At 32.3% G+C, this 12,839-nt stretch overlaps 1 protein-coding gene across 1 annotated transcript; it reads right to left on the bottom strand.

Annotated features, from left to right (window-relative positions):
• Nucleotides 1-7,576: 7,576 nt before the first annotated feature.
• Nucleotides 7,577-10,911, bottom strand: LOC120079513 (S-adenosyl-L-methionine-dependent methyltransferases superfamily protein). The gene is made up of 9 exons (XM_039033723.2): nt 10,666-10,911; nt 10,493-10,554; nt 10,167-10,218; nt 9,277-9,391; nt 9,024-9,118; nt 8,460-8,566; nt 8,249-8,363; nt 7,865-7,909; nt 7,577-7,776 (listed from the first exon to the last, which is right to left on the bottom strand). The coding sequence occupies exons 1-9, from the start codon at nt 10,849-10,851 to the stop codon at nt 7,705-7,707; spliced, it is 849 nt and encodes a 282-aa protein (XP_038889651.1). The 5' UTR covers nt 10,852-10,911; the 3' UTR covers nt 7,577-7,704.
• Nucleotides 10,912-12,839: the final 1,928 nt, after the last annotated feature.

Raw genomic sequence — 12,839 nt, 5'->3', positions numbered from 1 at the left:
TCGACGACAATCATTGTATGCAACATGCTCCGACGACCACTTCTAGCGATTACCTCTGAACTCTGGCTGCAACCACTATGGACGACTATTACCAACTCACTTTAGCAATATGTTTCGACAACTACCTTCGGCAAATATCACCTTCGACAATCATCTCTAGCGAAGAACTCCAATGTCCAACTCTGCAGACTACCACCTTCGATGCCAACCACATATATGGGTACCATCATGACTTCATCGTCTAAGGTTTTCCACTTCTTTGTTTGGTACATGAGGATTCTACCAATAAGGCTAAGTTACAACCTAATACTGCTCTGATATCATTTGTTAGGGATAACCAACCTCCAAATATCTCTACAATTGTATGGTATTATCTACTTTGGCATAAACCTTCATGACTTTACTTTTGTTTTTAGCCAAAAAGTCTCATATCATTGGTAATAGTTGTCATCCCTCATGTACTCATAATTATCCCCTTGTCTAGCCAATTTGAATCTTTAATCTCATTCCCAACACCAACATGAATGCATATTAAACCCTAAACTATAATTTGGTATAAGATGCCATAAAATATCCTAAACTCCTTGATGACCTACATTTGTGTGATATTATACTTATACATTCCAATAATGTGAAATTATATTGTAATTTTGTAGTTTGCATAAAAAAAGAGTATTTTGTCTATCTCAAATACAATGGTTACATGTAAAAAATTTATAAAATATATGTGAGAGTTTTATTCTTTTAGTACAATTGAGGACAAGAAGATTTGAACCACAAACTTTATTATTGTTACTAGCACATTTTTATGTCAATTGAGCTATACTCATTTTGGTTGTGATAGTTTTAAGTTGACATCTCAATTTAGTATTAAATTTTTGGAAATTATGAGTGCAATTGAAGGATTAAACAAAAAGTTAAGCAAACAAAAAAACAATTGCAATGCATGAACCAAAAGTAAACCCTAAACCATGTTTTTCAAATCTACCAACAATACATGTGTACTTCTAAAAAATAAAAGACAATCCATACTTTTAAAAAAATGTATAGAATTATTGAATAAAAATATTAAAAAAAAATAGTTGCCAGAAAAGTAGATTATTTATTTTAGAAAAAAAACACCCTAAACATAGACTTCTTGACATATAAGATCGACAGACAAATGAACTTCGATTTTATAACTCAACTCAGCACCCCAAACAACCTATAGTGTTGTAAGTAAAATGTTCTTTAAGTTAATATTTATAGAGAAAAAAAATATACTAGTTAAGTACCTTAAATTTCATGATATGATATAATAAATTTAGGGAGTATTATAAAATTGAGGAGCACAACGGGAATACAAATATGAAAAATATAATATAATAATATTTTTATATAATAATAATAAATGAATAAAAACTAAAATTATAAAATAAAATAACTAAAACATAAAATAACCAAAATCATGAAATTAGATAATATGAAAATTAGTGAAAGTGGAATTCTCACCAATATAGGTGTGTTCATAAGATCCACCAAATGCCACTATAGGCAAAGTGGCAAGTAGAATGTGGACTTACATGGACACCAAGCATGAATAACTACATGACACATGGACAACATGAATGGTGACACATGACCTTTGGGACACTAAGCAATGTGCATCTATTTTCCATTATAGTATTCATAAAACTCCCCTTTAGATGCTCTCATATATATATATATATATATATATATATATATAGATGCCTCGTTAAAACCTTACTAGGAAAAGCCCAATGGAAAAAATCCTAATGAAGGAAAAGAGTACATATTTCATATAATACATACTCCTAAAAAAATACAATATATTTACTCTCCTTCATGGAAACATCACTTAAGATCTCTGAGTTGCCGCATTCCAATATTGTGCACCAATTTTTCAAAAGTTGCGTTTGGTAATGCCTTTATAAATAAATCTGGCAGGTTATCCTTCGAACAAATTTATTGTACAGTGATGTCACCATTTTCTTCAAGATCATGAATGTAGAAAAGCTACAGTGAAATATGCTTTGTTCTATCTCTTTTAATATATCCTCCTTTGATTTGGGCTATGCAGGTTGTGTTATCTTCGTATAATATTGTTGGAAGATTTTTATTAGAAGACAAGTCACACGTTTCACGAATGTGCTGAGTCATTGACCTTAGTCATACACATTCTCGACTAGCCTCGTGAATTGCAAGAATTTTAGCATGATTTGAGGAAGTTGTCGTTATAGTCTATTTCACTTGTCATGATGTAGCAGTTCCTCCACATGTGAACAGATAACCTGTTTGAGACCTAGCTTTGTGTGGATCAGATAAATACCCAGAATCTGCATAACCAACTAGATCAAAATTTGATTTATTTGGATAAAACAGATAACCTGTTTGAGACCTAGCTTTGTGTGGATCAGATAAATACCCAGAATCTGCATAACCAACTAGATCTGTTATTTGATTTTTTTGGATAAAGACAAACCTATATCGATTGTTCCTTGGAGATAACGGAGTATATGCTTAATTCTGTTCCAATGTCTTTTTGTAGGTGAAGAACTATATCTAGCTAATAAATTTACTAAAATTGTAATATTTGGTCTTGTATTATTAGCAAGATACATAAGTGCACCGATTACACTAAGATATGGTACTTCAGGATCAAGAAGTTCTTCATTATCTTATCGAGGTCGAAATACATCTTTCTTTATATCCAATGAACGGATTTCCATTGGAATATTTAATGGATGTGCTTTGTCCATATAATTCCTGTATAAGTTGACTGGTGAATAAATATTCTGTCGGCTAAATGCTCAATTTACAAACCAAGGCAAAATTTTGTTTTTCCGAGATCTTTCAACTCAAATTCTTTCTTAAGATATTCCTTTGCCTTTGAAAGCTCTTCAAGAGTTCCAATTATATTCAAGTCATCAACACATACAGTTATAATAGTAAATCCTGATTGTGATTTCTTTATAAAAACACACGGACATATTGGATGATTTTGTTATCATTCTTTCAATAAATATCCATTCAGGCAATTGTACCACATCCGTCCTAATTGTTTCAATCCATATAGTGATCTCTGTAGCTTTATTGAATACCATTCCCGGGAATTTGATGTATAAGTTTCAGGTATCTTAAATCCTTCTGGGATTTTCATATAAATATCATTATCAAGAGATCTATATAAATATGCTGTGACTACATCCATAAGATACATATCCAGACTTTTATACACAGTCAAGCCAATTAAATATCTTAATGTAATTGCATCTACCACCAAAGAATACGTCTCTTCAAAATCAATACCAGGTCTTTGTGAAAAAATGTTGTGCAACTAGTCTTGCTTTATATCTTGTGACCTCATTATTTTCATTTCTTTTCCTCACAAATACCCATTTGTATCCCACAGGCTTAACACCTTCTGGTGTTCGGACTACAGGTCCAAAAACCTGACGTTTTGAAAGTGAGTTTAATTCTGTCTCGATTGCTTCTTTCCACTGAAGCCAATCTTTTCTATGTCGACGTTCTTTAATAGATTTTGGTTCATGATCTTCATTTTCAAATAAAATATCAAGAGCAACATTATACACAAAAATGTTGTCAATAATTATATTAGTTCGATTCTATCTTTTTTCCTGTCATGACATAGTTTATTGAAATTTCATTATTATTCTTAGGTATTTCACCTTCCTCACTAGTCATGTCGAGGGTTTCTTTATGAGTATTTACATCCTCAACCAAGTCTTTTTCACTATTAATTATTTTTCGTTTTCAAGGATTTTTATCTTTGGAATCCACTGGTTTATCACGCTTCTGGCGTGTTCCAGATTCATTAGTGACAACTTGTTGTGTTGAGATATCAATTTTTGATGGAACATTTGCAACTGGTATATGTGACTTAGTTACTTTTTTTGCATCTATAAATGCATTTGGTAATTGATTTGCTATATTTTGCAAATAAATTATTTTCTGAATTTCAAGTTCACATTGATCTGTACGGGGATCTAAATGAGACAATAATGATGCATCCCATGTAATTTCTTTTTCCAACATCTTAATTCCTCCCTTTAATGTTGGAAAATTTTTCTCATTAAAATGACAATCAACAAATCGTGCAGTAAATACATCATCCGTCAGGGGCTCAAGGTATTTAATAATAAATGGAGAATCATATCCAACATATATTCCAAACCTCCTTTGAGAATCATATCCAACATATATTCCGAACTTCCTTTGAGGACCCATCTTAGTGCCTTGTGGTGGAGCAATTGAAACATATACTGCACATCTAAAAAATTTCAGATGGAAAATATTTGGCTCATGACCACAAGCTAATTATAATGGCGAGTACTTATAATAAACTACTGGCCTAATGTGTACAAGTGAATGTTGCATGCAAAATAGCATGTCCCCCATACAGATGAAGGAAACTTAGCTCTCATAAGTGTGGTCTTGCAATTAATTGCAAACATTTTCTAAATGATTCTACTAAACCATTTTGTGTATGAACATGAGCTACAAGATTTTCATCACTTATTCCAATTGACATACAATAATTATAAAAAGCTTGGGATGTAAATTCACTAGCATTATAAAGACGAATGGTCTTAATTGTATAATCAGGAAACTGTGCTCTTAACTTAATTATTTGAGCAAGTAATCTTGCAAATGCAAGATTTCGACTTGATAATAAACACACGTGTGACCATCTGTTGGATCCATCTATTAATACCATAAAATATCTAAATGGTCCACTTGGTGGGTTAATGGGTTCACATATATCACCATGAATTCATTCTAAAAATATAGGTGATTCAGTCCCCACTTTAGCTGGTGATGGTTTAATTATCAATTTTTCTTAAGAGCAAGCATCACATGATAATTCATTAGATTGAAGAATCATCTGGTTCTTCAATGGGTATTCATTTGAATTTTCAATAATTCTTCTCATCATTATAGATCCTGGATGACTCAATCGATCATGCCAAATTGTAAATATGTATGGTTCATGAACTTCAAGTTCATTATTGTATATGTTTCAATTACTCGTATATGAGTATAATAGAATCCAAAAGATAAAGCAGACAACTCTTCTAATATACGTTTTTCATTTGAGATACTGGATATGTTATATAGATATTCTACATTATTCTTACCATCGGTCTCAATATGGTAACCATTGTAACCTATAGCTTTAAAACTTAGAAAATTTCTCTTTGATTGACTAGAGAATAATGCATTGTCGATTGTAAATTTTGTTCCTCTAGGAAAATAATATTTACTTTTCCAAAACCTTCCATTAAGTTTGCAGAACCTAATATTGTATTTACTTTAATCTTTTGCTTTCAACATTTTCAATTTGGAAAAGTGTTTTTTATTTGTATGTATTGTATGTGTAGTTGCATTGTCTGCCAGACATAGATCTTCTTTGCTAATTTTTTAAACACCCAATATATGAAAATGATCCATGTCTCTTCATTAAAAGAAAATAATTACAATAAGAAAAAAAAACACTTAAAATATACAAAAGTTACTAAAAAAAAAATAAAGATAGATAAAAGAAAATACCAACATTAAGTCTAGATATTCTCAAAGTCAAAAGAACACTTGATGTACCACCAACTGTGCCAATCTTCTCTTTAGGAGATTCAAAGAAGTCCGTCACATCCAAATTTGTCATATGAGATGGGTCAAATATGTCATTATCCTGGTATGCAAAATTCGCTTCCACATTTTTCTCTTTTTCCTTCAGGGAGGCTTGATAGAGGTCAACTAAGTGTTTTGACGTATGACAGGTATGTGACCAATGTCCAATCATTCTGCATCGGAAACATTTATTTTCAACACTCTTTGAACTTTTATCTTGTGGAGCTTTTCCTTTGTGATCATCATTTTGTGTGGTTCTTTAGAAATTTAAATGATTAGAACAACCACCACAAAAATAATAACCTCAAGTGCATCCACTCATAACGAGCTTTAGGAAGAATAACTATTTTTTTTTATGTTCATACATCTTTTAAATTTTTTCACAAGATATGGAGATCGTTTATTGTAAGATAGTCCATTTTCAATCCCCCGTGAAGATGATGACGAAGGAAAATCATAACTTTTGTTTTTTCCTGACTAGATGTCGTATTTCCTTCTTTAATTGTTTCTCTCAAGTTCATAGCATCCAGTGAATTTCGGCATTGAGCACTCATGACAAATAATTATTGCCATTAATGTCAAGGGCTGCAAATTCTAATTTTGTAAGGTTTGTCATGACAACACTATCACAAAATATTATATTTATATTATAAATTTAATATGTACTAAATATGAAAAATAACATTTAATTTGTTAATTATAACGAAGAGGGAAAAATCAACATACCTTTAGGACCTACCTTTAATGGAGAAAATGACAGGAGCTCTTGCTGACAAAGCATTATGAAATTGAGGAGTACAATAGGAATACAAATATGAAAAATATAATATAATAATATTTATATATAATAATAATAAATAAAAAAACTAAAATTATAAAATAAAATAACTAAAACATAAAATAACCAAAATCATGAAATTAGATAATATAAAAATTAGTAAAAGTGAAATTCTTATTAATGTAGGTGTGTTCTTAAGATCCACCAAATACCATCATTTATAGGCAAAGTGACAAGTAGGATACAGACTTACATGAACACTAAATATGAATAACTACATGACACATGAACAACATGAATAGTGACACATGACCACTAAGCAATTAACATCTATTTTGTATTATAATATTCATAATAGGGTGTGCTTTTTGCTTGAATAAAAATAATTGATTCAATTACAAATTTAGTACTTGGTCAATGAACCTTCAAAATATTTAATACACCCACATTTTGCATTTAAATAAATCTCTAAATTTCTTAAAACGTCTAACAAATTTTTAGCTTTGTGCTTGATAAATCACTCCCATATTAACAATTTTGAGAATTTGATTGTTCTATTAAATATATATTTAAAATTTATATCCTTAAATTATTATTGACGAAGACAAAAACTTGAAACAAAATCATAAGTTTTGAGATATATCCAACCCAAAAAGTAAAAGTTCAAAAATCTATTAGACAATTTTGAAAATAAATTTGAAAAATTCTATCGATAACTCAAAAATTAACCAAAATAATTTCAGAGTTTTGATGCAAATCATGCCACTAGATAAACCATTCAAGAGAAAACACAAATTGATTGATCTTTTTAAAAGGATCAGACCAATTGACAAGATTGATCCATTCAAAAAAAAAAAAAAAGAATTATTCCATTTGCATTTATTATTTCCTATTTTTATGAACCTAAGATTTAGAGAAGTACACTATATAAACTTTTTAAACGTTAGAAACACAATTCTAATTATTCTTTTTAATAAAATTATTTTACCTCTACCTTGTAACTAACACAACTTTAATGAACTACATAAATCTATGTGTGAATTTCTATGTTTATTGTGTTATTTGTTCACTGATTTCATAACACTCACCATGCTCAACTGAAACCCATTGGAGAGATGAACCACCCAAGAAAGCTTCGGACTTCAATAATTGCTCAACTAAAAACCAACATTTCATTTGACAACATCAATGAACTACAAAATGATTTCCCATGAGATTAGATAAATATAGAAGCTATTTGAGTTTTCTTTAACATAACCCCAACAAAAAATGCAATCTCATCGACGTTTGTACAAACAAGGTTTTAGTTGGGGCCAATCAATATCTTTCCCCTCAGAAGTTTTATCGTCCTGCATAAACGAGGCAAAAGAATGACTAAACCCAGAGGATAACGAGTGGATTAAGGTGTGGATTAAGGTACTCAGAACATTTACAAACCTTTTTCTTGAAGTATAACAAAATAAACATCTTATTCGAGAAGTCCTGCACATGATTAAAAAAACAAATACTAATATAGATTAGACATAAATTGAAAATAAGAAATAAGGACCAATGAAATGAAAAAATACTCATAAATGGAGTCTGGGTTCGAATTTCATAGATAATATGGCAAATGAAGGACTTTCAAAATATTTTTATCCATCCACTTCATATTTTGAAAATGGGTTAGTTGAACTTGCAATTTGAGTTTGACTCATTCAATGGCATAAGTCATCAATAGAATTATTAGTTAGCAGCCAGAAAGGAACAGACAATGCTAGCTAAATAACAGAAAATTAAGGAACAGACAATGCTAGCTAAATAACAAAAAATTAAGTATACCTTCAAAGCTGAGATGAAACCTAGCTCACAAACAGCCTTTATGAACTTTTTGGGGTCGGCTCCTCCATTGCTTGGATCAAATCTGCTTTTAACTTCTGATATTAAAAGCCATCCACTGGATGTAAAAACAGAAAGTTCAGTTGCCACATGATAGACAAGTTTTATCAGGCTAAAAAGCTAATAGAGAGAGCCAAAAATAGCGCACACAAACCGTGGTTTAAGTACTCGTCGTGCTTCTGCCAAGTAACTTGCATAATTGACCCCCATAAGTGAAAGGCAAAAGACAGCAACATCCACAGATGCAGAGTCAAGAGGCGTCTGCCAGTAGCATAAACATTAACCAGCTTTTAGAGCTTTCTTTCTTACTTGAAGAAGACAACAGCCAAGGAGAGTCTAATATAAATTTCATGAACATAAAAATAAAGAGACGGATATAATGTAATGCTCCTATGAGCATATCTATAATCATCACCGGCGGGGATAATTGAGTGAATATCATAGCAATGCCAATAATAACTGCTCAAATAACATGATTGGAAAAACAAACGGCCACATGTTTCAAAACACAGTCACATAAAATATCCAACCAATCTTACCATGTCCTCAAATTTTCAGAACATTGATACCTAATATCATTTAAAACTGCAACAGTGCTATCAAGTATCAAATAGATAATACATGCAAATATTATCAATATGGCTAAGTTTCATGCAAAAAATGTAGTTGTATGTCCCAATGCATTTTCCGACATTAAATTAAAGAACAGTGCACGTACATTTGACATATCACAGGCAATAACAGAAGGATCTTTGGAAACTAGATCAAATGAGAAAACTTTATTCTTCACATTCTTTGAAAGGCGTGCATCCCCTGTAATTAAATTTGAAGGAGAAAAATGAAGAAATAAAAACGAAGGCCATCAAAAGTATCAAACACTTGATCAATAAAAACGAAGGCCATCAAAAGTATCAAAACACTTGATCAATAGTTAGTTAAAGGAAGGGAAAAAGATTTTTCCAAAAACTCACCACAGCCAAAATCAGCCACGATAAATGAGGGATCGTGCTCCTTCAGCCATTTTATGATTAAATTCACTGGCAGCTCAGGCCAATGTGTCATTTGCTCTTGGTATCCTGTATGATACTAGCCATCAAAATGTTAGTTAACCCTAGTCCTAGACCTTATAAATGAACTTCACCACCTAAAACTTCCTCAATGATCAATATATAGACAGTATCTTTAAAGGCTAAAGGCAGCCTTGATGTTTTTCTTATTGAAGGCCTAGGGGCAATATGAGGCTTAAGTCTCAAATTTAGTTTACAACATTTTAAAAATCCTAAATTGGTAAAACCCGGCAGTCATAAGCATAATCGTCATTAAAATAAATAAATAAATAAATAAAAATGACTGTCCTTTACCTCTTTCACCAAAATTCTAAAAGGATATATTTAACCTCTCTACTATATCATAATAGAATTGACTTATACTGTAAACTTTTGTCTTCAATGCTTTTAAAATCACAATAGCAAAATTAATAGTAGTACTAGTTCAAATTCCCACAACTCAAACTTTTATAGGTTTAAAGAATGAGGCAACTTAATATTATTCTTCTAATCATCACATGTGATATAGATACTTTAAGTTTCGCAGAGGGAAGAACTTTTATGGAAGGCATAAGCTTCTTATCGTTCAAAGGAGGTGTGAGCCTCCTTTCTAAGAGTTAGAGCCTTGAGGTGAGAAGCCTAAAAATCCTTTTAAAACATTGTATATAGGAAAAAATTCCATATTTACAAGATTGATGATTATAATTTATAAGTCAATAGTAAAGTTTCTTCTGCCGTGTATGTGCGTGAAGAAACTAGTTCTTAAATAGTAACATCCACTACATTTAGGAAGTATGGACAGCGACAAAACTTACAACATCAAATAGAACTTTGTCTTCCTTGAAATAATTAAGTGCCTCTTCCCCTCTGAAACACAAAAGACGAAAAAGAAGATTAATTGGCTTCAAATAATGTGGGTCTGACTATGAAGTAAATTAATAAAACTAAGTATAAGAGTTCAATTTTAGAAAAATAGATCAGAAACTGAAATTTTAAAGTCAACAAAAATTAAAGTAACAACATATCAACAATATGGCATCTGACTCAAAATTTAGCATATACACATAGAAACACACAAGCGAAGCATTAAAAACCAAAAACACAAGATGAAAAATAGCAGAATAGAAGAGAAAATCATTACGTGCAGGTATACAACTTCTCATTGAGCATCCTGAAATGCCCTCCTGACAAACGAGCTCGCATCTGCATCATCACCAAACCACAATACATACAATTATAAATTTATAATCGTTAAAGTTCTTCAGCAGCAACAATTGATTTCAAAACGAGGCTAGTTTCTAATAGAAGTCGAACCTTATCGAGGAAACTAGACGAGCCGGAAACCTTCTGAGATTTTCCATCGGAAGAAGGAGAAACAACGATGTCTTGGCGACTGGGCGCAGTAGTATCCGGTAGATTATTGGTAGAATCTTTATTTTTGTTCGATCCACGGCGCTTCGCCCTCTTGCGCTTTTTGCTTGAGCGGCCTTCGTCCGCCATTGTTGTTTTTTGCTAGGAAAATTTGATGAAACAATTCGAAGCGGAATGGAACTAGGGCGATTGATGGGTTGGGAATTGGGGTTTTAGCAAAACCCGCCTCAAGAAAAACCGAACGATTCGGTTCGGTTTCGTACTCGAATTTAGGGAAGTCAAGCCGATCGAACCGACTAGATTCGGTTTTTTGTGGTCCACTTCGGACCGCCAAAGATATGAACCTGTTTTGGTCTGGTTCGGTTTTCATTTTGGTTGGTTCTTCCAATTTCCACACTGGTATGGGCATAGCACAGGGAAATAAAAGTTTCTCACATATTTTTAGCCTTCAGGTTTGTTTAATGAATTATACAATTTTTTTCAAATAATTGATCTAATAAGAAATAAAGGTTTAAATACTATTTTGGTCTTCCTACTTTTAATTTTTGTTCATTTTGGTCTCTATACTTTCAAAATGTTCATTTTAGTCCGTATACTTTCAACTTTGATTCATTACGTTGAGGATCCATTGTCATATAAACAGGTAATGGAGGATGCAGACAAAGATGAATAGATTAAAGCTACGAATCTCGAAATGAAGTCTATGTACTTCAATTCAGTCTGGGAGCTTATAGATCAACCTGATGGGGTAAAACTTATAGGTTGCAAATGGATCTACAAGAGAAAAGAGGTGCAGATGGTAAGGTGCAAACCTTTAAGGCTAGATTAATGGCAAAGTAGGTTGAGGAAGTTGACTATGAGGAGACTTTCTCACCTGTCACCATGTTAAAGTCTATCTGGATACTCCTGTCCATTGCCGCATATTATGACTATGAGATTTGAAAAATGGATGTCAAGACTGCTTTTAAGAATGTCAGTCTTAAGGAGACCATCTTTATGCAACAACTAGAGGGATTCATAATCGAAAGTCAAGAGCAAAAGGTTTGCAAGCTCAACCAATCCATTTATGGATTGAAACAAGCTTCTCGATCTTGGAATATAACATTATTTGATATTGCGATCAAATCTTATGGCTTTGATGAAAATGTTGATTAACCTTGTGTATACAAGAAAATCATCAACAGTTCAATCACTTTCTTAGTATTATACGTAGATGATATCCTATTCATAAGGAAAGATGTAGGTCTGCTAACTAATACAAAACAGTTGTTGGTGGCCCAATTCCAAATGAAAGATTTGGGAGAGGCTAGTTTGTTCTAGGCATACAAATCTTTAGGGATCATAAAAACAAATCACTGGCCTTGTCTCAAACATCCTACTTTGACAAGATGGTTGTCAAGTATTCGATGCAAAACTCTAAGAGAGATTTGCTACCTTTCAGGCATGGAGTTGTCTTGTCTAAGGAAGAGTGTCCTAAGACACCTCAAGAAGTTGAGGAGATGAGACGGATCCTTTATGCATCGGCTGTTGGCAGCCTGATGTATGCGATTTTATGTATTAGACCTGATATATGCAGTGGGGATAGTTAGTAGATATTAGTCTAACCAGGATTAGATCACTGGATAGCCGTTAAAACTATTCTCAAATATCTTAGGAGAACGAGGACCTATATGCTATTGTATGAGTCTAAGGATTTGATCCTTACAGGATTGTTCACCTTTTAATTCTATCGTGCTTATGATGATTAATATAAATAGTGATAGATGGTTGTGATGAATAAAGATGAATGATGAAGATGTTTGATCTATCTCTTAGTATAAAGATAATGTTATGCGTTGGACTGATGACAGATTTATATGCGTGCACACCTTGTAAGTGCGTATAAGTTCTCTGAAGCTAGACCCAAGTATAAATCTAGTCTAAGTGTCCTGGTAAGCCTATGATCAAACACAGCGCAGGGTTGATCTTTGGGTCTATTGTAGAGGTCCTAATAATTTGATAGGCATTGGATATTTACACTAAACTACTGGCACGCATGCAAGAGAAAAATAGGAGTTCAAAGAGGGAAAAAGGGTTCGTTGATGAATGGCTTAAACATAGATGGTATGCATTGATTT

Source organism: Benincasa hispida, chromosome 6, assembly GCF_027475165.1.
Source record: "Benincasa hispida cultivar pf3 chromosome 6, pf3_genome.v1.1, whole genome shotgun sequence".
Classification (NCBI taxonomy): domain Eukaryota; kingdom Viridiplantae; phylum Streptophyta; class Magnoliopsida; order Cucurbitales; family Cucurbitaceae; genus Benincasa; species Benincasa hispida.
This window is presented reverse-complemented; position numbering and strand designations above follow the sequence as displayed.

What these genes read in the sequence shown, in the direction of transcription:
- LOC120079513 (XM_039033723.2), bottom strand. Translation starts at nt 10,851, where the DNA reads ATGGCGGACGAAGGCCGCTCAAGCAAAAAGCGCAAGAGGGCGAAGCGC. An exon ending in CGTCTAGTTTCCTCGATAAG is followed by an intron (nt 10,555 to 10,665) that starts GTTCGACTTCTA and finishes GTGATGATGCAG; the next exon opens with ATGCGAGCTCGTTTGTCAGG. An exon ending in TTGCCTGTGATATGTCAAAT is followed by an intron (nt 8,567 to 9,023) that starts GTACGTGCACTG and finishes TGCTACTGGCAG; the next exon opens with ACGCCTCTTGACTCTGCATC.